Source organism: Bombus huntii, chromosome 1, assembly GCF_024542735.1.
Source record: "Bombus huntii isolate Logan2020A chromosome 1, iyBomHunt1.1, whole genome shotgun sequence".
In the NCBI taxonomy this organism is placed as follows: domain Eukaryota; kingdom Metazoa; phylum Arthropoda; class Insecta; order Hymenoptera; family Apidae; genus Bombus; species Bombus huntii.
In genome coordinates, this window is record NC_066238.1 from 14,153,466 (window position 1) to 14,179,503 (window position 26,038).

At 33.9% G+C, this 26,038-nt stretch overlaps 2 protein-coding genes across 15 annotated transcripts in view; one reads left to right on the top strand and one right to left on the bottom strand.

Moving 5' to 3' along the window:
• The first annotated feature begins 1,414 nt into the window (after positions 1 to 1,414).
• LOC126869327 (organic cation transporter protein) lies at positions 1,415 to 24,156 on the top strand. 12 transcript variants are annotated; one of them, XR_007690913.1, is made up of 5 exons: positions 8,327 to 8,460; positions 8,672 to 9,304; positions 9,727 to 10,302; positions 15,003 to 19,484; positions 19,529 to 24,156. XR_007690913.1 is itself a non-coding variant. In XM_050625735.1 (5 exons), the coding sequence occupies exon 5, from the start codon at positions 15,607 to 15,609 to the stop codon at positions 17,317 to 17,319; it is 1,713 nt and encodes a 570-aa protein (XP_050481692.1). In that variant the 5' UTR covers positions 8,327 to 8,460; positions 8,672 to 8,882; positions 9,094 to 9,304; positions 9,727 to 10,302; positions 15,003 to 15,606; the 3' UTR covers positions 17,320 to 24,156. The 12 variants fall into 12 exon arrangements, 11 of the variants coding, with proteins under 11 accessions (XP_050481711.1, XP_050481692.1, XP_050481677.1 ...); XM_050625735.1 differs by having other exon boundaries at positions 8,672 to 8,882; positions 9,094 to 9,304; positions 15,003 to 24,156; XM_050625720.1 differs by having other exon boundaries at positions 15,003 to 24,156.
• LOC126869227 (V-type proton ATPase 116 kDa subunit a 1) overlaps positions 24,128 to 26,038 on the bottom strand; it is a 53,216-nt gene continuing 51,305 nt past the window's right edge. For all 3 annotated transcript variants that reach the window (XM_050625494.1, XM_050625503.1, XM_050625487.1), the window contains exon 14: positions 24,128 to 25,817. In XM_050625494.1, the coding sequence (XP_050481451.1) occupies positions 25,721 to 25,817 (97 nt within the window). In that variant the 3' untranslated portion in view covers positions 24,128 to 25,720. The remainder of the gene's footprint in view (positions 25,818 to 26,038) is intronic.

Below are 26,038 nucleotides of genomic sequence, written 5' to 3' on the forward strand. Positions count from 1 at the left end.
CAACAGGGCCGAAGACGATCCTTAACATTATTTCTTGATCGATAGATAGATTTGTTTGCTGCTCCTTCGCGCAGGCTGTCCAACATTAAAGACCTATAGTGATTTGTACTGATTATTAAATCGAAAGGATTGAATCTTAACAGGTTTTCGTCAGCTAAATCGAGGTACCAAATATGAGAAAACTTTACGTTGGTCTCGTACTCAGCCATCACTGTGCTAGGTTCGTACTTCGACAAAGAACAAAATGAGTACAAATGCTGTTCTTTATGATGCGATTATAAGTGTCGTCAATGATTAAGACGAATTGCAATCTCACCGACGCGAGCACGTGGTAGTTGTATTGTGCCAGATTTATGGATCTGAGATTTATAGATTTTGCAGAAATTATTGAAATAATGGTCTCCTGTTTAAGGGAACAGATCTTTACTGACCAGCCGGATGTAGAACAATTATAGGAACTTGAACATTGTCTTGTCGGATGTACCGAGTTTAAACAAGTCACGTAATCACTAATCACGTAATCAAACGTAATCTAATGTAATCAAACGGAATCAAACGAAGAGCACTGAAAAATTAAAATTACAATTTCATTTACAATATTTATAATATTGGAAATCAACTGTAAATTTATAAAATGAATTATGTATATTATAATAATAATAAACTATATGTATTATATAATATATTTTTACAAACATTTTAATTTCTATAAAAGCCCAGAACATATTAAAAAATATAAAAAATATAAAAAGTTTAAATGTAAGATCGTTAACTTATTTTCCGATGCGACTGTGTATGTAGTTTTAATTAAAACAATAGAGCTTACTTTAACATCATTTTAATACAGTTATCACAAGAACTATTGAATTTCATCGTATGAAATTTTTCATATCTTCGATCATTTTAAAGCTGCTTCTTCGTTTCTTTTCTTTCAAATAAACCATTAATCTTATAGTTAGAATTATTATATATTTTTAGACAAACATTTTGTTTTTCCTATTAACTTGATAGCAAAATAGCAACTTATTTTAATCACTACTCTCGCATACTGTCAATAACAACACAATCCTACACGATATTACATCATCTATTGTCATGGTCATTTGAGCAATTTTTCCATACACAACATTGTCATTATTCTCACGTTCAACACGATTATAATGTGCAACCACTCGCGAGAAAATCTATCGGTTGTTTGATCATTTCTCGTACGATAACAATAGGTACGATAGCAAATGAACAAATAAAGATATCAGCTAACCACATAGAAACGCTGAAGCCGCAGCAACCGAGGAGGATCAGTCATAAATTTGTCGAATACTATGTTGAATCTCTAAGATCATGAGGAAATTTTTATTTAGCATGCATGTACCGCCATGCCTTCATTATCTTTTAATAAGAAGTACACGATTCGTTCACCAGAGCGCTTCGAGGACTTAGATTCGTTAGGCAGACTGACGTTGTACTTTCGGCTGTCAATCATTGTTGTGCTTCGATCTCTGCTATCTTTCTCTTCAAACTGTACCATTTACCTAAACCACGGTAAGTAACACGTATTTTCACAGTAATTTTCACTTCAGTAACCTCTCTGACGATACAAAGAAATAACGAAATAACGAATAAGCGATCAAAACCAGAGAACGATTGAACGACTCGAATTACGAACGCAACAAAGCAGACGATCCACGATAATAAACATTACCAACGATATGCATATATAAAATAGAATTACATAGTGAATTTGGGCACCAGGTTGATTCGTTAGTGAAGTTTTGAGTTACAATATGAAGGTCTCTCTCTTTCTCTCTCTCTCTCTTTCCCTTGTCGATGTTTTAACGAACAAATCTATCCTGTACACTAGTGGTTACTTTTTAATATTCTTCTCAGCGCTAGTTCTTTGACACTGAACAGACATTTGTTCGATGAAAAGAGATACAGTATTTTGTAGTATATTCACGATGCAACTTCGAAATCCGTTTAAGCTTATTGGATTAGCTCGGTCGGAATCACAGTTCGAACGGGAGGACCCGTTTAAAAATCCAATATTCTCCCAGATCGATTTTCATTAAGACAGCGAGGCTCTTAATGCCAGATTCGTTGGATTTTTTCCAGTCGATGAGAAGAAAATACTGTTGTACCATTTGTACCTGATCTGATATTTCAGTCCAGCCCGTTACAAGTTCTCTTCCCTTCTCCTCCCTCCCCTTTTGTTTGGCATAGAACAGGCTTGTTGACACGTTCGGAAATCGTAAAGAATTTTATGGGTTATCTAACTTTTCAATTTCCGCTTTTACGGCGGCTACAAATGAGTCGACTAAATTAATCGAAACTTGTTCGTAACCGTCCTTAGAGAACAAGCTTGCTATGCAAATTGAGAGATCATACTTTATCAAGTAAAAAGATAACCAAGATGCTATTTGTAGAATTACCTGCTTAGTGTTATCTATAAAATATCTATAAATTGTGTATTTATTTATTATTTATTCTAAGCTTATATCTTTTCCGTGGTTACCTCAACCTAACCCCAACCTAACCCCAATGTGATTAAATTATATAATTATATTTTAAAAACTACATAATATTAAAAAGAAAAGAAAATACATATAATAATATACTCATCAGAATTAACTTTATTTTATGTGACATCTGAATCATTGCCGGATTTTTTGTATTGCATCAAAGGATATAAACTTACATAGAGAGCTTGTATGGCCGGTTTTTACGCTTGCTATCACAAATTAACGTTTCCTGTCGAGTGATAAAGTTGGGTATATTTCAAAGAAAATATTTTTTATATTTTTGCGAGTTTTAATCGACTAGGAATTTATTTTAAGAACTAATTTTGTACTAATTATTTTTTATGAGTGATCCTTCAATTCTTTTTGTTTTTAATAAACTACAGTGTTTAAGCAATTTTATATCAGTTCTGAAGTTTACTGGAGCAATTTTTTTACTTTTCTTTCATTTCTACGAATACCGATAACTGATGAAGCTAATTCAAATAAAGTGTGTATTTGTTTGGTTATGTAGAATTCCGTTTCATTTTTCTGTAATAAATAATTGATATTCCCAATTTTGCAATTATAATTATCTATAGTGTAATTCTTTTACAATATACGTATTATTCTCTATGATTTTTCTATAAGTATATTTATTATATTAAGCTCTTAAAATGGCATAAAGTAATTGAATGTTATACCACTTATTTCATTTTAGACAATTCTACATTTTATGCTTGATTATATATTAATATATTAGTTTAAAAATTATTATTAATTATTATCTAGTAAAGGGTCAATTATCAGAGTCAATTGGGACCGAGGTGGTTCGGAAGATCGAATTATTCGAATAATATCGAACAAGTTTGAATAATGAAACGTGCACCAAGTAATTAGCTAGTTGACAACTATAGGAATGAAGTTTAAAATGTATTGAATACAAGAGTATTACTACTGTAACTTGAAATGTAATACACATTACGCAAAATATTAATTGATTTTTGAAGAAATACTTTGAAGAAAAACATTTATTACATCTGTAATATGTAGATTGAGGTTAGGTTTACGTATGTAGATATATATCTTCTTTTAGATGAATGAAAAAGAAACAAATATATACATCAGTAACAAGAAATAGTAATTCGACACAGTTAATGTTAAGATAGTTTATTTTTTAAAATGATAATCATTCCGGTTCCAAGAACTGGTGCTGATAGCGACGATGCAATATAGATTCCGAGAATAGACGATTCATACAATCGAAATGTACTTCGATGGTATTAGGTTGCCCCAAAGGTTTCTTTCGTTTTATAAGGAAATAATAGACGCACAACATTTTTTGTTTTATATTATTTTATCGAATTATGTATGATCCATTCTGTTCTATTGGAACAACCTCATAGTCTCTCAGTTGTAAAAAATAACTTACAATTTACAATGTACATGTTACATAGTAAACTCTCCAAGTTTAAGTTCACAGTTCGACCCAGGAGGCGGGTCGATTTTCAGTTGTTTGAACTTTGATCAGTTCAATTCATTCGAAATAATGTAAATTGAATTAATCCGTTCCAGACATTCAACACGTATTTGATACAAGATATTTAAAATGTCTATTTCTGAAGAACATATTAGTAAATAGCGAAGGAAACAAGTTTAATAATCGAAAATTTTTATTTATGATACATATACATAAAAATATTTCATAATATCGCTTAATTAATAATTTTTCTGCAGTCTGTTAATTGAGAGAGAACTGTACGAGTAGAGGTAAAGCCTGGGTCAGCCAAGCGTCGAAATGACGGATGTTTCTTTGTTTCTCTTTCTTCTTCTCAGCTGGCATTTTGCTCGTCTGACCCGGGCCTAAACAGAAAGATAAGGCGACCATGTGACGGTTACATGACGGTGACTGTTTCTTTGCTAGAACTTTGACTTTTCGTTGGAGTTTAAGAGTTGAATTTTCTTTCACCTCCTTGGCTGAACTTGAAGGATCCACTTCATTATCGGTATTTTTACAAAATATTTCTTGAGATATATAGAACACAAGATATATAAAATATAGAAAAAATGCTCCATGTTTTGATAGATGTTTTGATAAAAGAATTTTGCATTTCCACGATTATTATTTTCGCTTTAAAATATTGTAAGACGATATGCTTCTTGAGGACATTTTATTCTGTTACAAATATGAGAATATTGTTTGCAAATATAATTTGACTTCATTAGCTAAATTTAGATACCAAAGATTATTATTTTAGTTTCTTCATAGTACGTAATATATATGCACGTATATAGCTAATTAGAAATAAATAAAATTGATAATTTTAGTATACGAAATTAGTAGAATTAATCAAGTAATTCTAATGTGAAACATGAAAAATATTATCGAAATTAAATAAAATGTTAAAGAAAATGGCAAATTAATTTTACGATGCGATGCAATCTCGCTGCAATATCGCCAGTGTCAGGCATTATGTATCGGTTAACATCTTTTTGCTTTCATCCGGTAATTCGATTTCGTCGTTCAGTCCCCTTTTGTAAATATATGTATATTCCCTACTTGACAACTATCCTGGAATCTCGATACGTGGCTATGGCCTTACGGCCTTCTTACAAGATTACCCACACCAACATAGTGATCGTTTTGTTTTCTGGGCAACTACACGCAGGATAGAAAGCGTCGTGTTGCTATCGCGGTCGCAAATCATTTACCACTTTACCGCTATCTATATCGATAGATCTCAAATACATATTTCTAAACGTTCTAGGAGATATTCAAAAGATGTAAAACATTTGTGTATTGATTAATTATTATGTAACAAATTACAATAGATTATCACGATTGTTATGAAATATTTATTCGTTGAATCGCTCGTTTAATCAGTCGATCGTATTTTTCGATTTGTAATTTATGATTTATTGTAATTTACATTTTACTGTAAATTCATTTAATTTATACGTAGCACAGTTTAAAAAATCTTCTTTATTTTAATCAATTGTTTTTATCGATTATTGACAATCTTAAAACAAATATATATGTATATACGATGTAACATATAGAACTTAGGTGCTAAATTTTATTTCTGTAAATTATTATCGATTCAAATTATATTACGATTTTCAAGAAAGTTGATATCCGATATATTAGAATTTTATATAGATATCGAATTTTACTATTTTTAGTGTACCTACATATGTATATGTGTACAATATTTTACAGTAGAATGTTTTACACGTATCGAATTTTCTTACATATTTGCTTTATATAATAGACTTTATATTGAGATATCTTGTTAATCTCTGTCATTGAAAATAAAAATGTCCTTAAACATGTCAGTCAGAGATCTAAAGAAACAGAAAAATGCTATTTAAAGCATTCTAAGACAGATGCTCAGTGTTCTTTCAATTTCAAAATACAAATCAAAATTGAACAACGAATTATTAACGTACGAAGAATTCAGTGTTGAGAAATTCAATCGCATATCTTATCAGGTATTTAAATGAAGCTTAACGGAGGTTAATGTATGGAAGCCGAAAATAAAAAGTATCAATCGACCGAAGCTTATTATGTACCTACTTTTTAGATTTATTAACCCCACAAATAAGATAATTCGTCGTAACTTGCAAGTCCACGTTCTTTTTTCAACATTAAAAAAGAAAAGAAAAAATACTAAATTGTTTTTCCTCGAGTATTCTTAAAAACACATTGAAAGGTTTCGATCTTTCCGAGGTCACCTCTATCTTCCACGAAAATCACCACATACGTATGTGTATACTTTTAACTACTAGTATATCTTCTACTTGGTATCGAAGTGAATTCAATAGCTCGGTAATCACAGTCACATTAACAGAGTAACACGAGGAAAACGTCCATCGTTAGAAATTCTTTATTTCAATTATTAGAAAAAAAGAATATACATAATAGGATACGCATTTGGATATTTAAACTGCTACTCGTTGTATTTATCACAAAGGAAAAAATGAAAGCATATGAAACATTGATCCTCGAATCGATATAAAAGGTACAAAATATCGATTAATTTTACGTCTAAATTAATATCGTATCTTTCGAGTGTTACAAAACGTTCACATCCATCTTAGTAGTATGTAATAACACGTAATAATTACTTAATCGATCACACATAGATATTCTCATTTTTGAATCGCATCTGTCATCGATTTGATAACATAGCAATATGATAAAACCTAAATCGATAACGCGCAATTATGCAAGATTTTTAACGTATATTTCTATACCGCTCGTTGCTTCGATCAACGGTGATGGTATGGCGTATACTTGCCTATTTAATGCAAAGTTAAATTATTACATAAACGATGAATAGCTAACAATAGCTAGCAAACAATCACTTTCCCTTTCGAGAATTATTGCCACACGTTTGCAAGAAATTATGGCGTAATCCTTCCTTTCTAACCATTTGACTAATCGAACATCTCGGAGACTAAGGCCAAGCAGAGTTATACGTATAGGGAAAAGTTGTTGATAACGTTGATCTTTACAACGTACTGATGAAGAATGGAAATGGAAATCGGCGAGGTAATTGTAAATGTGTAATTATCTTCTTTTCTTCTTCCTGTCTACTTCCAAGCTATCTTTTCTCCTATTTGCATTTGTTGTTTGACATCTGAATTTGTGTAACTAACGTTGCTACGCCTACGAGTGAAACGAGTGTATTCGCTGTTTTGCTCATGTTTACTCGGTGGCTGTGTGACGAACCACTCCGACACCGTGTATACTTGCCTGTTTATTTCTGCGTGTGTGATTATTATCGAAATTGTACTTACTAGTATTACTATAGAATACGCTGTTACACTAGTAGATTACGATCGCGACCAAAATTACAAGTACTTGCACGTTAGCTGTGTTATCGAAACACATGGAATCTGTTCGGCTGGTAACAGGCGAAGAGGAATTGATGTTAAATTATGATCCGTCATAAGATAATTGAAAATATTTCGTTCAAAGTACGCGTAATATCGAAAGATAATTATAATTAAATCACAGCCGTCAGCAGTTAAGATAAAATGCACGCAACGTGATATCTTTTTTGTTATTTCGAGAAATAGAAAGTTTCATTCAAATTTGAGAACTAATTTTCGTGTCAAGGAATTTAGCAAACAGCAAAACGCAGTCTGAAAATCTTTACTTGGAACGTTTAGATAAATGTCCTATAAGGCGATACGTTATTGTTACGTTATAATTAATATAAAAATATATGAAGTGCCGAATGCAAGTATAACAACATGTATTTATGAATTTATTTAAAGTATTTTCCAACAATCAGGTATTCAAGTAGTTTCGATTCTCAGAAGATGCATATAAGAATTTCATTCGCTATGACAAAAAGTTTATTATACCTCACTTTCACTGTCTCACTTTACAACGTTACACGCGATACATACTATTCGCAATTAAGTAGGTCCTTTCATATGTTGCGTCTTCTTTTTTAGATCCAGCGACCTAGCAATTATGTACTTTATATTTATGTACTTTATAGTATATTACATATCCGATTTTAAGGACTTGTCATGTGATAATACAACAAATATAACACCAAAACAGTTATATAAGTTAGCTATATAGAAATAATAAGGAAATAAAAGAAATAATAATTTACAATTTTAAATCTCGAAAAATGTTAACTTATATAAAAACAGCTATATAGAAATACGAAGAAACTACGGTATTCGACGATAATGCCATAGAAATTCGCAACAACAAAGAGTAAAGAGAAGGTTGAATTCCGTAGCTCGGTATCTAGCAATTACCAACTGTATCATACAGAGACGAATAAAAATGATAAGGAAATAAAAGAAATAATAATTTACAATTTTAAATCTCGAAAAATGTTAACTTACATAAAAACAGCTATATAGAAATACGAAGAAACTACGGTATTCGACGATAATGCCATAGAAATACACAATTACAGAGAGTACAGAGAAGGTTGAATTTCGTAGCTTGATATCTAGCAATTACCAACTGTATCATTCAGAGACGAATAAAAATGATAAGAAAATAAAAGAAATAATAATTTACAATTTTAAATCTCGAAAAATGTTAACTTACATAAAAACAGCTACGTAGAAATACGAAGAAACTACGGTATTCGACGATAATGCCATAGAAATACGCAACAACAAAGAGTAAAGAGAAGGTTGAATTCCGTAGCTCGGTATCTAGCAATTACCAACTGTATCATTCAGAGACGAATAAAAATGATAAGAAAATAAAAGAAATAATAATTTACAATTTTAAATCTCGAAAAATGTTAACTTACATAAAAACAGCTACGTAGAAATACGAAGAAACTACGGTATTCGACGATAATACCATAGAAATACGCAACAACAAAGAGTAAAGAGAAGGTTGAATTTCGTAGCTTGATATCTAGCAATTGCCAACTGTATCATACAGAGACGAATAAAAATGATAAGGAAATAAAAGAAATAATAATTTACAATTTTAAATCTCGAAAAATGTTAACTTACATAAAAACAGCTACGTAGAAATACGAAGAAACTACGGTATTCGACGATAATACCATAGAAATTCGCAACAACAAAGAGTAAAGAGAAGGTTGAATTCCGTAGCTCGGTATCTAGCAATTACCAACTGTATCATTCAGAGACGAATAAAAATGATAAGAAAATAAAAGAAATAATAATTTACAATTTTAAATCTCGAAAAATGTTAACTTACATAAAAACAGCTACGTAGAAATACGAAGAAACTACGGTATTCGACCATAATACCATAGAAATACGCAACAACAAAGAGTAAAGAGAAGGTTGAATTTCGTAGCTTGATATCTAGCAATTGCCAACTGTATCATACAGAGACGAATAAAAATGATAAGAAAATAAAAGAAATAATAATTTACAATTTTAAATCTCGAAAAATGTTAACTTACATAAAAACAGCTACGTAGAAATACGAAGAAACTACGATATTCGACGATAATACCATAGAAATACGCAACAACAAAGAGTAAAGAGAAGGTTGAATTTCGTAGCTTGATATCTAGCAATTGCCAACTGTATCATACAGAGACGAATAAAAATGATAAGAAAATAAAAGAAATAATAATTTACAATTTTAAATCTCGAAAAATGTTAACTTACATAAAAACAGCTACGTAGAAATACGAAGAAACTACGATATTCGACGATAATGCCATAGAAATACGCAATTACAGAGAGCAAAGAGAAGGTTGTATTCCGTAGCTCGGTATCTAGCAATTGCCAACTCTACGATATACAGATGTATTAATAACGAATTTACTATTAATTAACAATATAATATTCTTAATAAGGAATTTAGTATTCTTCCGATCGGAACATTACGATACAGCATTCGATCTTTCTCCCGACAAACTTAGAAATTGCTCTAGACAAATATTTCTATGTTTAAAGTAGGTAGTCGAGGAGCAAGGCGGAATAATCACACGTGGTGGAACGCGTAAATCTTTCGTAACGGTTTGCTCCAGTTTATTTCCAGTATATGCCGGCAAGTCGTACACGTCAGTCATAAGATACATCTCGATCTCGATGCAACAACCGTGCCGCGACTCGTGCCACGAAAACAGTGTACCTTCGTCTTTCCAGCAATTAATCCCCAGGCTAAAATTGAAGACGTTTCATAATTGGAGAAGGGGTCACGACAACGAGCTTGAAAAAGTGACGGCGCAGCGCCGCGCGTCGTTCAATTGACCATCATTCGACTTGATTCGTGTCAGTAAACAACTAGCGCAAACAATAGCCGTGTGGCCGAAATCCTTTCGAAAAAGTAAGTTTCTCTTTATTTCGATAAATATCTCTTCTTCGTTGCGACAATTTCAAACGAATACACAGCCGTATATATATTCAATTATACATTCGATAACTCGACGAGATAATTGAAATGCTGGCTTCTAATATACAATGATTTACGAGAGAGAATAAAATAAAAGAGTTTGTCGTTGGTGGTTCATATTTATCGTAGTAGGTTTATTAGACGCTTCTAATATTTTCTATCGTCCTGTCTGTTTTTTACGTTTATAATAATATACACATAGAGGAACGTTTTAATACCGCTTTGTTCTATTCATCGCAGACAGAGGAAGCTTTGTTTTAAAATGTGAATGCATTGGTTTTGTTCGGCGTTAGCGTTAAGTCCATTTAACGCGTTTGACGAGTATACACGTCAAATAAAAGCTTTGTTTCGTCGTATAAAATAAAATATTTCTAATTATTATAAAAAAATAAAAATTTAGTAAGAAGCAATGAGAACGTTATTTAGTGGTATGTTTACTACTTTATATCGCCAGTAAAACTGCTATGCATTTTACGAAGAAAAATTGGATTATTTTCTTTTTATTCTCCGTATAATGTATTCATTTTTACAAACTGAGTTGGTTGTTTTCCCCGTTATATTGGGTATGCTCCAATTGTTTGTGCAATCTTATCTCCTTACAAATTGGATGGATATTTTGCCGTGTATTACCCGATAATAATTGAAATATAACGTAATAAGTATATTATGATTAAATTTTTGGACCGAATGTGTTGAACAAATTATCGAGAACTGTGCGATTCCACGAACACAAACTTCGAAAGTTGGTCGACCAATCAACAAGTTCAACTGCAAAACTTACTGTTATCAACTTAATGTTATAAACTAATTTGAATTTTCTCGTATCTTTCTGTTAATTTACCTAGGAAGCATTGGAAAATATATTTGCCCAGTTTATTGTATTTTATCACATTTACCTGTGTGTTTACTCAATACGAGTATACCTCGACGAGTATACTCGTCATCGCTTACTTTTTGCGACACATCCTGGATACACTTTTCAAAGAGACCGCAACAGCTAACTGGTTAAAATATCAAATATATACTATTATAATAAATAATAATTTTTGCCATCTCCTACTAACGACGCTACTACGACGTAAGTTTGCTTCGTAGTAATACATTTTCCATCCTCTGCTTTACGAATCGCGAAGCTAAAGAATTTCGTACAAACGTGAAATACTAAATATAATGAGTTACCCCTTTTTTTTTATCTCTAACAGAATAAAAATTTGCTGGAAACGATATAGGTCTCTGTTTGTCGAAAGAAAGTTAAGTTCTTCGAATAACATTGTGGTATTTTGTGAAAAAGCAGCTACGCGTTTTTGGTACAACGAAGAATAAAAAATCGAATTCATTGAGTTTTGATTGTAAACAAGTTCAATAGTTTTGGTATTGAAGCTACACGCAACAATGCCGTAATGTATGTTACACGCATAATATCAAAATGATAATTTATACAAAATTCAAACGACGTTCGATTCGTTTCACTTCCACTTCTAGCGTGCGAGTTCAATTGAAAACATTGGACAGGTTCGTTGCATCCTGATAAGGAATATATATCGACCATCGAACAATCAATTTCTTTGTGCTACCTCTAACTTTATCGCTACGCGACGAAACGCGACGATCGATTGATATTTCGTTGATTGCGCTATTACCTAGGCGCGCGAGCGCGAGTGCAATACTGCGAAGGGACAACATAGTTGATAACCAACGTGGTGAAAAAATGTGCAATACCATAGTTGGTAAGTGTATAGGTACACGAGTACCAATTTTAAACGCTCCTTTTATATCTGTCACATCAGGCGTGATCATATTGGGTTGTCCTAAAAGTTTCTTTCCTTTTGCAAAGAAATAATAGATACATGATATTTTTTGTTTTATATTATTTTATTGAATCATGTATGATCCATGTTGTTCTATTACCACATAGTGGATCGTATATAATTCAATAAAATATTACAACGTTGTTCCACTACAATAAAGTGAATTGTACATAATTAAATAAAATAATATGACGTTGTTTTATTACAATAAAATGAATCGTATGTAATTCAATAAAATAATATAATGTTGTTCTACTACAATAAAGTGAATTGTACATAATTAAATAAAATAATATGACGTCGTTCTACTACAATAAAGTGAATTGTACATAATTAAATGAAATAATATGACGTCGTTCTACTACAATAAAGTAAATTGTACATAATTAAATAAAATAATATGACGTCGTTCTACTACAATAAAGTAAATTGTACATAATTAAATAAAATAATATAACGTTGTTCTACTGCAATAAAGTAAATTGTACATAATTAAATAAAATAATATGACGTCGTTCTACTACAATAAAGTGAATTGTACATAATTAAATAAAATAATATAATGTTGTTCCACTACAATAAAGTGAATTGTACATAATTCAATAAAATAATATAATGTTGTTCTACTACAATAAAGTGAATCGTGCATAGTTCAATAAAATAATATAATGTTGTTCTACTGCAATAAAGTGAATTGTACATAATTAAATAAAATAATATGACGTTGTTCTACTACAATAAAGTGAATTGTACATAATTCAATGAAATAATATTATTTCCCTTTAAAATAAAAGAATCTTTTTGGACAACCTAATATAATCTCGAAAAGTACAAATTCTACTAGCGAATCGTTTGTTATTTATCAAGTAATTCGTTTTATAGCTTCTTTAAGTAACGCCATAACTCTAACTCAAAGTTGTAACATTATTCATCTTAAATCTTAAATCTGAAAAACCTTTAACCCTGAACGTACAACACGTACGAGAAATAACATATATATCTATGAACACAGAAAAAAATATGATAAATTCGCTTGTGTCGATTTTCTGATTTTTTCCAGTCTACATGGTTTACAGTTCAAAACAGTATTTTAAAAACAATAACATAGTCAACGTTATAAGAATCGATATTTATGAAATATTCGTGAAAGTTCCAGACACACATACATATGTAAGTATACTTATATATTTAATCGGAAAATATATAAGAGAATAAAAATAAATTAATTAAGTAACGAATACACTCATAGGATCGATGATAGCATATAGAATTTCAAAATTACTCTCTTGTCAAACGAAGTCAAAGAAAAATGCGCAATTTATCACGTTTCTTTCGTCGTATACATATGTATACCTAAATAATAATTCAACTGTTCGTAATAATGAAGTAACAATCGTTACCAGAAAATGCTTAATTAGTTTTCTGATTGTAAGTCACGTTTACTTGTTAAAAATAAAATAAAACAAAGTAAAAAATGAATAAAGGAAGAGCTAAACTCGTAATTACTTAATTTAATTTAATATGTGAATGAAAATGTTGTACGTATAACATAATGGAAAAGAAGTTATACCGTCAAAAAAAAAAAAAAAAAAGAGAAAAAAGATAAAGACAACCGTGGATTCACTGTGGAGAAAGTATTTCATCGAAATCTTCGTTATCTTTATCTTTGTATTCTATATGTAATACGCACAGCACAGATGAACGTTAGTTAATAAATTGCAAATAGAGTACACGCTCTGTGTATTATCGTACACGTAGATCTGAAAGAGTGCAAAAAGGTCAGAAGCACGATAGAAAGCAAGGCCATGGGAATTCAGAAATAGCCAACAAGGCAATACGGGATACCGTGACGCGCCAGTACCTTTAGCTCCAACAATTTACGCGTCGAAGTTTATTTAAGGGATAAAGCTATCGTCGAATGATATTATTTCGAAACTGGTAAGATAATCGATCTCGCGACTCGTAGCTTGTAGCCGCAGAAATCCACGATATCCATACGGTATACGTGGTATAACAGCGATAAGGCATTGGGCATACGAACTATCAAGACTATAACTTTCAGTCTGATACAGCACGTGCTGCGAGAGGTTTTACGATATACGTATTTTCCCGTGTTGCGTTTCGCTCGAGAATAAAAATACGAAAAATTGTATACATGTATGCAAGTACGTACGTAACTATGTATATTATTCGGACATAACTTTTTTAAGATCGGCGACTTGCATTCTTTTCAATCAGTTTCTTTAATTAGTTGTTGCGAAGGAAACAGTAAAGTTCACTTTCTCTATCGCTTTCTTTTTTATTCGAGCCTGTAATGAAAATTTAATCGAAACGATACAGTTTCGCAGATTTATGTTGATTATACACACGCGATGCTAATTTTAAAGAAAAAAAGGAAACTTCACAAGTGAACAATACTATTCGTGTTAGTAGATACCGCGTTAACTTTCTAACGTATCTCTATATGAAAGTTACATATTTTATCTGCATATTAGATTATATTTCGATTATTGTCTCAGTAAAAGACAAATCTCCCTTTAAATCTGTAATTTTCTAGAATGATTATAGAGCGAAATCTGATCCTAAAAGTGTACGTTCGAACGTGTAATTATCAAACCTTCAAATTTATGCCTATTTATGTGGCATTTATTTTCAGAATACTCGCTCCGTCATCGATCGGTTATCGATAATTTAATTATACCTAATTATAACTAATTATCGATTTTCTAAAACGATTATGAAATCATACCACGTATTACTCGCATGTAAAGGCGCGTTTCAAACGTAATAATTACGCATACGAATTTATTTCGCATTTATTTTCAGAGCAATCTGTGGCAGATGTTGTTACGACGTAAAATTCACGGAATCGACATCAGGTGAAGCGCTTAAGGAGGAAAATAGGTGGTAACGGTGCCAAGAGAGTCCTGAATTTTGCAAAAAACCAGTGCAACGCATTCTCCGGATGCGACGAATCCGTTCAGCGGCTGTTCACGCTGGTAATTCTAGTCGGTTATCCAGTTCTCCGTGGGCATTAGAACAGTGCAGTTCATACGCAGTCCACGCTGTTACGTTACTTTTCACTCTGTACTGAATTCGTCCCGTCTCGTTTCAACTAACTAACCAGTCGGCGGCCGAGTGAAATATTTTCCAAACGGAAGAAAGGATTTGCAAAAAGGAACATTGCGAGAATATCGAAATAGCGAAAGAGAAAAACAGCGAAATTTAGCGAAATTAGATCGTTAAACGATATGTTGATCACGCCTTAGCAATGAATTGGAAATGCTGAAAGGGCAGATACTTAAAAGCTGATGGACATTGGGAAAGAAATAAAATCAAGGCGATTTTAACGCGAATCGCGGTTAGACAGAGAGGTCGGCTAACGAGAAGACTTTTGGAGAAACAAGTTTGCCAAGACGAAAGACGAAAGATGGCGAGCGTAGATAAAAATCTCGAGGAGCTGATGATGCATCTTGGCGAATTTGGTAAATACCAATGCTGGCAATTCTGCTTGCACATTCTCGGTGCATTGACAGCCGGTCTGCATATGCTCACCTTACTCACAGTCGCTGCAGTGCCACCGCATACGTGTAACGTTCCTCGGTCCACGTTTCCGACAGAATCGTTCAATTTCACATCTTCAACATGGAATTCCTCTATCGCGTTCGATGACGTTCCCCGAGCGGTGGACGCGTGCCACTATTTGGACGCGAACAACGTTACGAAGGAGTGCGATTCGTGGACCTATGACACGGAGTACTTCCAATCGTCGCGCGGAATGGAATGGAATTTCGTTTGCTCGCAGCGATGGATGGGCGCAGCAGCGCAGTCTTGCTACATGTTCGGCGTGTTTATCGGAGCCGTAACGCTGGGCAGTTTGGCCGACAAGTACGGCAGAAAGATAATATTCTACGTGTCTGCTGTTGCCCAACTTGTTTTCGGAGTGACCGTAGCTTTGGTGAACAAATACTACCTTTTCCTCATCCTTAGATTTCTATACGGTATCTTCGGTTCGGCTGGCGCTTACATAACAGGATTCGTCCTGACGATGGAACTGGTCGGAGCAACAAAGAGGACCGTTTGCGGAATAATGTTTCAACTGGCGTTCGCCGTTGGGTTCATGTTAGTAGCCGTTTGGGGTGCCGTGATCAAGGACAGAACGTGGCTGCAAATCGTCTACGGGCTTCACAGCGTGCTTCTCATCGGCCACTGGTGGCTTATGGACGAATCTCCACGTTGGCTGTGGGCCCAAGGTCGCGTCAGCGAAGCGCTGACTATCATACGAAAAGGTCTGAAGATGAATGGCAACAACGTAGATATAGATACGGGGAAATTGATCAGCGAAGGGAAGATACGGCAGATGGATCAAGAGGAACAAGGTTCTTACGGAGCCTTGGATCTCTTCAAGACTCCGAATCTCCGGAAGAAAACGTTGAACGTATGTCTGAATTGGTTCGCCAATTCCATCGTCTATTATGGGCTGTCATTGAATGCAGGAAATCTCGTTGGAAATCCATTTCTGATGCTGTTCCTCAGCGGTTTGGTGGAATTACCTTCGTACTTGCTAATGTGCTTCCTAATGGACCGTACTGGAAGAAGATGCCTGGTCAGTACGTTCATGTTGATCGGCGGTGTGTGCTGTATAATCGCCTCCAGCATCCCGACTGGTACTGATACAGCTGCCACCATAATCGTGACCATCGTCCTGTTCGGCAAAGCTTGCATAGCTGGCTCGTTCGCGGTTATTTACAACTACACGGCCGAACTGTTCCCTACGGTAGTAAGAAATACCGCCTTGGGAATAGGCTCTATGTGCGCTCGTTTCAGCGGAGCTCTCACACCGTTGATAATGCTGTTGGACTCTCTGAATCCCAAAGTGCCTGCGGTACTCTTCGGTTTCGTCGCCCTGGTATCTGGTTTCTTATCGTTGTATCTGCCGGAAACTGTGAATCAGCCGATGCCTGAAACGATCGAGGACGGTGAGAATTTTGGCAAACACGACACCTGTTTCGCTATGTATTTGCGCTCGGGCAGAAAAACCAGCGCCGCTTACGAAGCTACACAACTTACGCAACTCACCGTCGACACAGACGAGAAGGAGAAGCTGAATGAAGGAGGAAGCCCCAAGGAAAATTCCCACTAGAGAGCATCCGCTGCCGTTCTTTTTTATTCTTATAAAAATCTTCAAAAACATTCCTACTATCGTCGATTTGTTTCTCGATTGACCGTTTTACGCTTAACTCGACTGGACTATGAGCAGGTAAAACTCGAGCGAGAGTACATATCGCGATTGAATTATTTTCCTAATCCTATACGATTCTAATCGCTAAATATGGAAGAAAGTTTTACCGGTAAATTTTCAACTTGTCGCGACCATCGTAAAATAATCCTTATTAAGCCATTGATCCATTAAATATCGATATACGTACGTGTATTTGCGTGCTACATTGGTTCACCACAGTATTCGTAGCAATCGAAGTTTACTAATTTTCGATAAACTCGTATACGTGTAGAGTACGGCCGAGTAACATGTACAAGCGAGCACGAGGTGATTCATTATGAAAGAATAAGAACGAAATATAGAATAAAATTTGTTCATTGAAGGCTTAGTTTTCGAGAAAATTGAGTTTGGAAATTTACCAAGTATACTTGAACATGACTAATTACCGACTGGTATGAGTAACCGATCGATAAGATGTTATCGATAGAAGCGAAAGTAAGTAGAAGATATAAAATAAAACTTGTCTGTTCAAGGTTATATTTTCAAAAGAACAGAGTTCGAACATGTTTAGTTAAGAATCGATCTAGTACTTACACGCGTACGATAATTTTTCAAATTTATTTTCTCGGAAACAAAGCGCCTCGAGGAAATATTTCATTCTGCGTTTTCCACTTATTTTCAAGCGTAAAATGACCTGCTGTCGATTATTTGACCCTGCCTAGTCCGGAATTAGCCAGGTTAAAATATGCTTGATAAATTTTAAAACTCGATTTTCTTGTAAATCTAGCCTTAAATGAAAAAATTTTATTCCATATTGTGTTCTTATTTTTTCATAAGGAATCACTTCGTATCCGCTCGTACGTGTTATTCGGCTGCACCCTGTACGTTTCAACCGACTATATACGTATCGTGTAATTTTAGTCTATTAGAAACTTCCACAAGTAGTTACTCTCTGCCTTGAATATCCTATACATTTTTCCGAAATAAACTTTCATTTATTTATTTATAATTATCGAATCTTTCTTTCCATCTTGCAGCTTTCCACGCGATAAATTCTCCGTTTAAAGTTGAACATTTTTAGCGCACTTGACGGATTACTTTGACGCCATATTGGCTTTTAGCCGTCATTCGATTGGTCGCGCGGACGAACGCGGAACCGAAGTTGCTGCAAATTGGTTTGACTGGCGTAATCATAGAGATATACGTATATACATATACACAGATATAGTTGTGTGTGTGCGTGTGTGTGTGTGATGACATTTATTTACAAGCAACGATGTCACTCATTGCTCGAATCGTGGCTAGAAGCCAATATGGCGTCAAAGTAACCGGTTAAATACGCTAAAAATGCTCGATTTTATACAAGTACGAACGCGTAACTTTTGAACCAGTAGGTGCTGCATTTTAAAACTCGTTTCTTAGGTTGGGACACATCGAAAACTACAAGTTAAGTCTTTTTAAGTTAAACCTTTTTACCTATTACATATATGTATATGCGTATACGTCCATATATGCATCTCGAACATTTTGCTTCCTTTAAATTTCCCATGAACGAATAGAAGTCGACGAATCGTCCGATTATGGCCACCTGTTTACGGTAACTGTGCAGTTTACGATCAAATGCGGTTATGTTTGCCAGCATTAATGTCGATCATTCAAGAAACCTTGGATAGTGATTTTTCTTTTTATATTCGATCCTTCTTTACAGACGCATCGATCGATGCAGCAGGTTGGTAACACTAACCTTACCAGGCCCATTTCATATGACCGGTTTCAAAATCTAATTTAAAATCGTAGATTCATTGTTATTTCTTTCATTCGTCTAACTTTATGTGAATTCTTATATTAACAAAAATTGAGAAATCGATTAATCGGATAATATAAGGATAATTACATAAATTTAGGTGAACGAAGGAAATAACGATGAGATTAAATTTCGAAACCGGTCGTTTGACCGGACCTCGTAAGATTAGTGTTAAACATTCGGTCGAGATTGTAAATAGAGCTTCTCAGAATTTTTATTCGTCTTAACAAATTTTAATTTTAGAAAATTGGCTCGTTTAGAAAATTTTAATACGTACATAGTTGTGACGTTCGATTAAAATGCTTGAAATTATCTTTCGTTCGATAGAAAATTGTATCGTATAATAATTCTACGGCATTTTCATCTAGTGCATATCGACAAGTTCCTTCCTGTTCTGTTCAAACTGTGTGATGTCTTTCTCCGAGTTATAGAAAATATACAATCGAGACCTTTACGTTCTACACTTTACGCGATATGTATTTGTCGTCGCCAAGGAGTCCTGATTTTCCACCAATTATGTCCAGAGACATAATATTGCAAGGCTATATTATAGCCTATAGTCTATATATTATAGTCTATAATCTATAGTCTGTAGACCATCGGTATACCAACAAATAATTTTCCCTATACGATTAATTTCTGTATTCTAAACTATACGCGTTCTAACCTTAAAGCATGAACATTTTTTTCGAAACTTCTGTCTTTTAATTTCCAGCCCGCCTCTAAATCTATGTAAAATAATCTATTTAATCAGTTAGCTGTTTTTGACGAGTATACTCGTCATGAAGAAATGGCAATCGTTTGTGTTACGACGAGTATACTTGTCATGTATAAAAGGTACTTACAATATGCTGTTTAAATTACAATTTAGTAATCGCAGTAAATTGCGGTAATGAAATTAAAAAATAAAACATTCATATCATTATAAGTTAATTCTATGTTACAACAGGCACACATACTCCGTGTTTGACGAGTATACTCGTTATCGCTTACTTTTTCCCCACACATTTTAAGTGCTACACACTTTTTAAAGAGATCGTAACAGCTAACCGGTTAAAATATTTACGATACTTTATAGAAATATGCTTTTTATAAAATTTATAACTTATATAAAAAATATATTTATACATTAGGAGAATATCGTGAAAACTTACATGTACGTATATAGATACTTGGGTATACGCACAGAGATGGAAAGCAAGGTGCTGTGGAAGGTGCGCGGTCCTGATTGGCTCTTTTTCGCAGACTCAACGCTTACGTCGTAAATTTAAGCACGCGTATTGGCCGCAAGCGTTGCATATACAAACAAAAGAATGTAAAATCCCGTGACAGAGTGAGCAGTGTTTCACTTGCCGCTGTGTTATCTCGTCACGTTTCTTTCCATCTCTAGCTACATCTCCATCTTTGCGTTATCTAAAAATCTGCATATATACATACGTACATACTTATGTAAGTGCAACCGTCTCTCAATTTACGCAGAGCATTCGTTTTAAGCGACCGAAAATCGCGTAAATAAAGTCTATTTCGTAAATAGTTACGGAAGAAGAAATATGTACACATATGACTACTAGCGCAACGTAATGAGCTTCCATCCTTGTTTTACACTGCACTGACGCGTTTCAACATCGCCGAATAAGTTACTGTATGTATTCTACTTGTTGCTTTTAAGACTTCTGGGAAAATATATTCTCTGGCCGCTTGAATTAACACACCGAGGGCGTTACTCTCTGACAAGCATACAGTTTGAATTGCCGCGTATTTTTGCCGCGTATTTTGAAAAGATTCAAAACATCGCCCGGAAAGTTCGTTTCGATTTCGATTCGATATACATTTATCGATCTATACAGGTGCGATTTTCTTCCACCTTCCATCCTTCCGGAACTTCTCAGGTTTTCCAACGAAAAACTATTCAGCACGATATTTTATTTCCACCAAATTACTTAAAAAATCGGTACGGACCTCCCGGAGCAGCATTTAACCAGCGTAGTATTTAATAAAAGATCAACGAGCATATTTAAAAATACTTTTAGTAACGTTTTTCTAGCGTGAAACGCTTGAAAACAATTTGCCGGATGGATACTGGTGCTAAAGAAAATGTATTATTTTATTAAATTGCTTAAAAATCGGAACGAACTTTCCGGGCGATCAATATTACATCCAACATATCGATAACGGTTTCATATTATTCAAACATGTAACCTACAAACATAACATTCACAACATTTCGTTCATAATGTCCATTGCTTTTTTTTTTACTATTTTGTTTAACAATAGTTAACATTTTTTATAAGATATCGCATTAAGTGCGTAAGGCGCGAACGTGTTAAAAACTACCGCGTAAACCGCGTAAGTTATACTTTACCGCGTGAAAAGAATGGCGCGTAAATCGAGAGACGCGTGTATTTACGTGCAACCTACGTGGATTAGGGTGCGAAGCGTGCGCGGTAAACCTACTGCAAAGAACTGCATATCAGCGCCTTCGTAAGTTTCTTCCATATTTGTTGTTTGAAAGTAAACGCGAAAGTAAACGTAAACGTTTAACATGTATATTAAAAATATAATACACCTAGGTATTTGTTGCGCATCTGTTAACAAACTTGAACTGGCAAGACTGAACGTTTCTAGGACCTTCTCATCAAATCAGTGGCTTTTATCGATTTTACGAATTTTCAGCTATTCGTCGAATCGAAATACATACGTAGTACGTATAAAGTAGACGACAATCTTTGAAATTTAGCTTTAAACATCGGAAAGTATACGCAGTAATAGAATTTTTTAAACGTCCAAGATTTGTATATTTTGCATAGTTAAAACGATTATATCTACGTCGATAAGAATGTTAGAACGTGTAAAGAACAAAATACAAACACCGAATATCACATTTCAATTTTTAATGTCGCATTTAACGGCATGTTCCTTTCCCACATATCAATTTGTAAGAAAAAGGAAAGAGATTTAATTGGAAAGGAGAAAAACATGATAATTAGGGGGTACAATTTCGTTGTTTGCATTTTGTCTGATTTCCATGTTACCGTCTATACAACTAAACAAAAGAATTTTAACACGACTTAATCGAAGACTTTATATTTTTTGCTAATAATTCGTAAGTCGAGTAAATGTTCTGCAAACCAAACGTGTTCATTTGTGAGGCAAGCGATACTCCGATACCTTCGGTATTTGAATATTTGAATACATAGCACTAAAATCAAATATGAAAGCTTTGGTAACACGAGATTGATCGACGACAAGGCACTACATTTTTAAACCAAACAACGTACTAAATTTAATGTAAAAAAAGTCGAAAGCTCTACGTATTCTTCCTACAATCTTCTTATATCTACCTATTATCTTTTTTTCGATACAAAAACGTTACCGTCTTACTTTTTTATGTAACAAATAACTAAACTGTCGCGTATCTGAGATTCTTGCGCGATTTACTACCAAAACCGAGTGTATATGACGTGCTAATGTAATGAAAAATAACTCGTAAGAACTTGTTTAAATAACTCGAGTTAATAAAATACGAAGGCGAGAGTATTTTTAATACGCGACGGTTTACGCACAAAATTTACCTATTTTCTCCTGAAATTGTTAAAAGTGTTCTTTAACTGGAACGTTAGTACTCGTCGCTTCTATCGATTACAAAGGCTCGAGATATCAATTTCTTTTCGGAATTTTCGAAATAAAGGAACGCCCGAAATATTAAACACGCAATACGAATGTATTCAATACGTAATCTCAACTTTCTGTATTTCCTTTTGTTAGCAGAATCGTCGTGTAGAGTTTCAAGTTAACAGCGAAAGGTTCGATTGGTTTTATCGAAACAAGTTGCTAGAAAGCAGTGTTATATAGTTTGACGAAATTAATAATTTTGGAAGTAACAATCAGCAGGAGTGACATCTCTTTGAATATTTTTCTTAACGTCCATCGAAAGCGCGTCTAAATTCGAACTGAAGTTGCTGAAAAGTCCTTACACTGACAAGCAAATGACAATGATACCCGTCGTTACAAACATCGAATTTTTGAATTTCTTGAATTAAAATTCCTACGATTTAAGTGTGTGCCACTGCAGTGGTAAATATACATGTCTACGAAAGTTGCTATTTCTTTCTTCGGGAAAATTCAATTAATCGATCGCTAGACCGCAGATACTTTCGCAAATTGATGTGTCTGTGATGATAATCGAAGAACTAGAGTTAATTGTAAGTAATAATAATAAAATGTTAGTTTTGTAAAAAGAAATCGTTTAATCGGTCCAAATCCAAGCGTTTGGCGTCAAGTATAGGTCAATTATCGTACGATGCTGCAACTGGGAATTTTTACATCGATAAAAAATACGTTTTCTAAATTGTACGCCTAACTATCTATGATGGTGAAAGCTGCGTTGATTTATTTATTATTTAAATTTAAATGCTCGATGCCTAGGCGGTGTTGCATACGGGGCAGCTATCTTACAGAAAGAAAAAATATAGGAAGAATAGTTATTGTCCTGAAACAAGATCGAGATATAAAAACCTGCGGGACTACGATAGAATGAAACTATTTACAGACGACTATCTCGATTATATGGGGAAAAAGTGAAAAATTGAAGAACCTATGAATATCGTGTGTAGAAATTACAAAATAGATATTGACAGCAAACACATAGATGAATATTATTATTAATAGTATTATGAATATTATTATGACGAGTAATCGACTGTTTAAATATTTGTCATCTCTGCGAAAAGTAATAGTAAGCTTGCATCTTCTGACAAACTTACATCGCCAGTTTTCAGACAAAATTTCCATATATTTCGACACGCGTAATACATTCGTGAAAAGTGGCTACACGCGAGCTACGATGAACAAATACGAGTGGCATTTGCTTTGCGCGCAGGAAAATAAAAGAGAATGCGCAGAAACGAAATGAATGTAAGATCGTAATATTGGTAAAATATATATATTTGCATCGCTTTTTTCTTCTTTTTTTACGTTATATTGGATACATTGGATATTAATACCTACAATATATTGGATGTATCTCTAACGATCGGCATTTCTTATTAGTTGCAGGGTCAATACTTCTCGCAATCACTCTCAACAATTTGTACTCTAGTAACATAGAATGTACATTCCCGCCATCCTTCTCAGATTTCAACTTTTCTCTCCGCTTATATATACTCCTAGCATAATAATATTATGCGAATATAGATAGTATGCTGGATATTGTATTACGTTACGCGATATTTTTACCGTTTCGTCATATTTTGACAATGAACAATGGAATGAACGAGACGTGTACCGATTTACCGATCAACGATATGCTTAGTTGATCCAAGACGAATTTCTCTACCGAATTACCTTGACGTAGAATTTCGAAAAATTACTCTCTTTATCTCGTCTACGATTTTCTTCGACTACCTTCTGTCGCGTTAATAAGAAAATAGAAAAAATATTTTTAATAGGAAAACTTGACTTGATATTTCTCTTTTTTAAAAATACTGGGACTGATTGATAGATTCGTGAATAAGGTCGATCGATAAACTTTCGCCACCGTATATATCCTATTTAGTAGAATGCTGTAAAAATTATTTAAAGAACGTCGCGGCACCTACTACGTACAAGTACAGGTATTTTCAATTTTTCACGAAGGATACATATTTACGAAGAAATAAGACAAATAAATTATTTCTTAATTATACAAGTATAGATGGATCGTATACGAAACGTAACAGCTAATACTTAACGTGCTGTGATCTAACAAAAACACGAATGAAATTACATGTTACTCGAACTAAGAAATCTGTTTCATCCAACGACCGCCTTCAGTTTCTAGCGACGAATTTACGTGTTCGATGTTATTAGACTTTTTAGAGAATTTACGAAGAGAAAGCACGATATAGATATTCCTCTTTTTAGCGGAATTTTCAAGAAAATTCCGTCAATTTAATTCGATTAATTTTTGCGTTTTATTAATCGGTACCTACCGATCCATTGAAATTCTTCCGTTATCTCTTCGGGTTTCGTTCTATCAGAATTTACAGCATAATTTATCGTATTATTGAAATACGTTTCTCGAAATTGATTTTCCAACGTACACCGAGTACCTACATGGTACATATATACTATATGCGTATTATATACTATATATTTAGGTACATACGTACGTTCGATACACGATGCAAGCTTCGAAAAAGAATCGGAAAATGGTAAATGACGTTAGACATGTCGCAATACTGTTGTCCAATTCGTTTACGATTAAATAGGAAACGATACGGGCTATCTATTTTGGATTAAACGTTGTTCCTACGACGATTGATGTATCATTTAAATCGCGATCAATCGGTTAATCTGAGAATGCTCTCAAACATACTGATAGAAATTTCCTAAAACAGACACATCTTTCCGCTGTATTTCATTCGATACTGCTGAACTGGTTATATACATAAAATAAAAACAAGTCTTTCCGTTTAACACGATGGATATGTATGTCTAATTATAATTGTTATTGCCGAGGATCACAGCAGTGGTCCGATATTAGTCTTCGGATTCTTCCGCATCTAAGATAGTTTTGAAACAGAATGGCTGAAAGGGATAACCCTGGCCATCGTAGAATTTGCTCATAAACTCTACCCTGAAAAAAGAAAATTATCACTATTATTATTATTATTATTGATATTATCGTCCTGCATACATACATGGTACATTCGTAAAAGATTTCTACCGTAAGTGCACGAATGATTGAGAAAATATATTGTATCTGTTCGAGACATTTACGTTGCTCAAAAGAATGAGAAAGGAAGATGCAAGTGGCGATACTCGTGGAAAACAGCTAGCTGGTTAAAATTATTACTC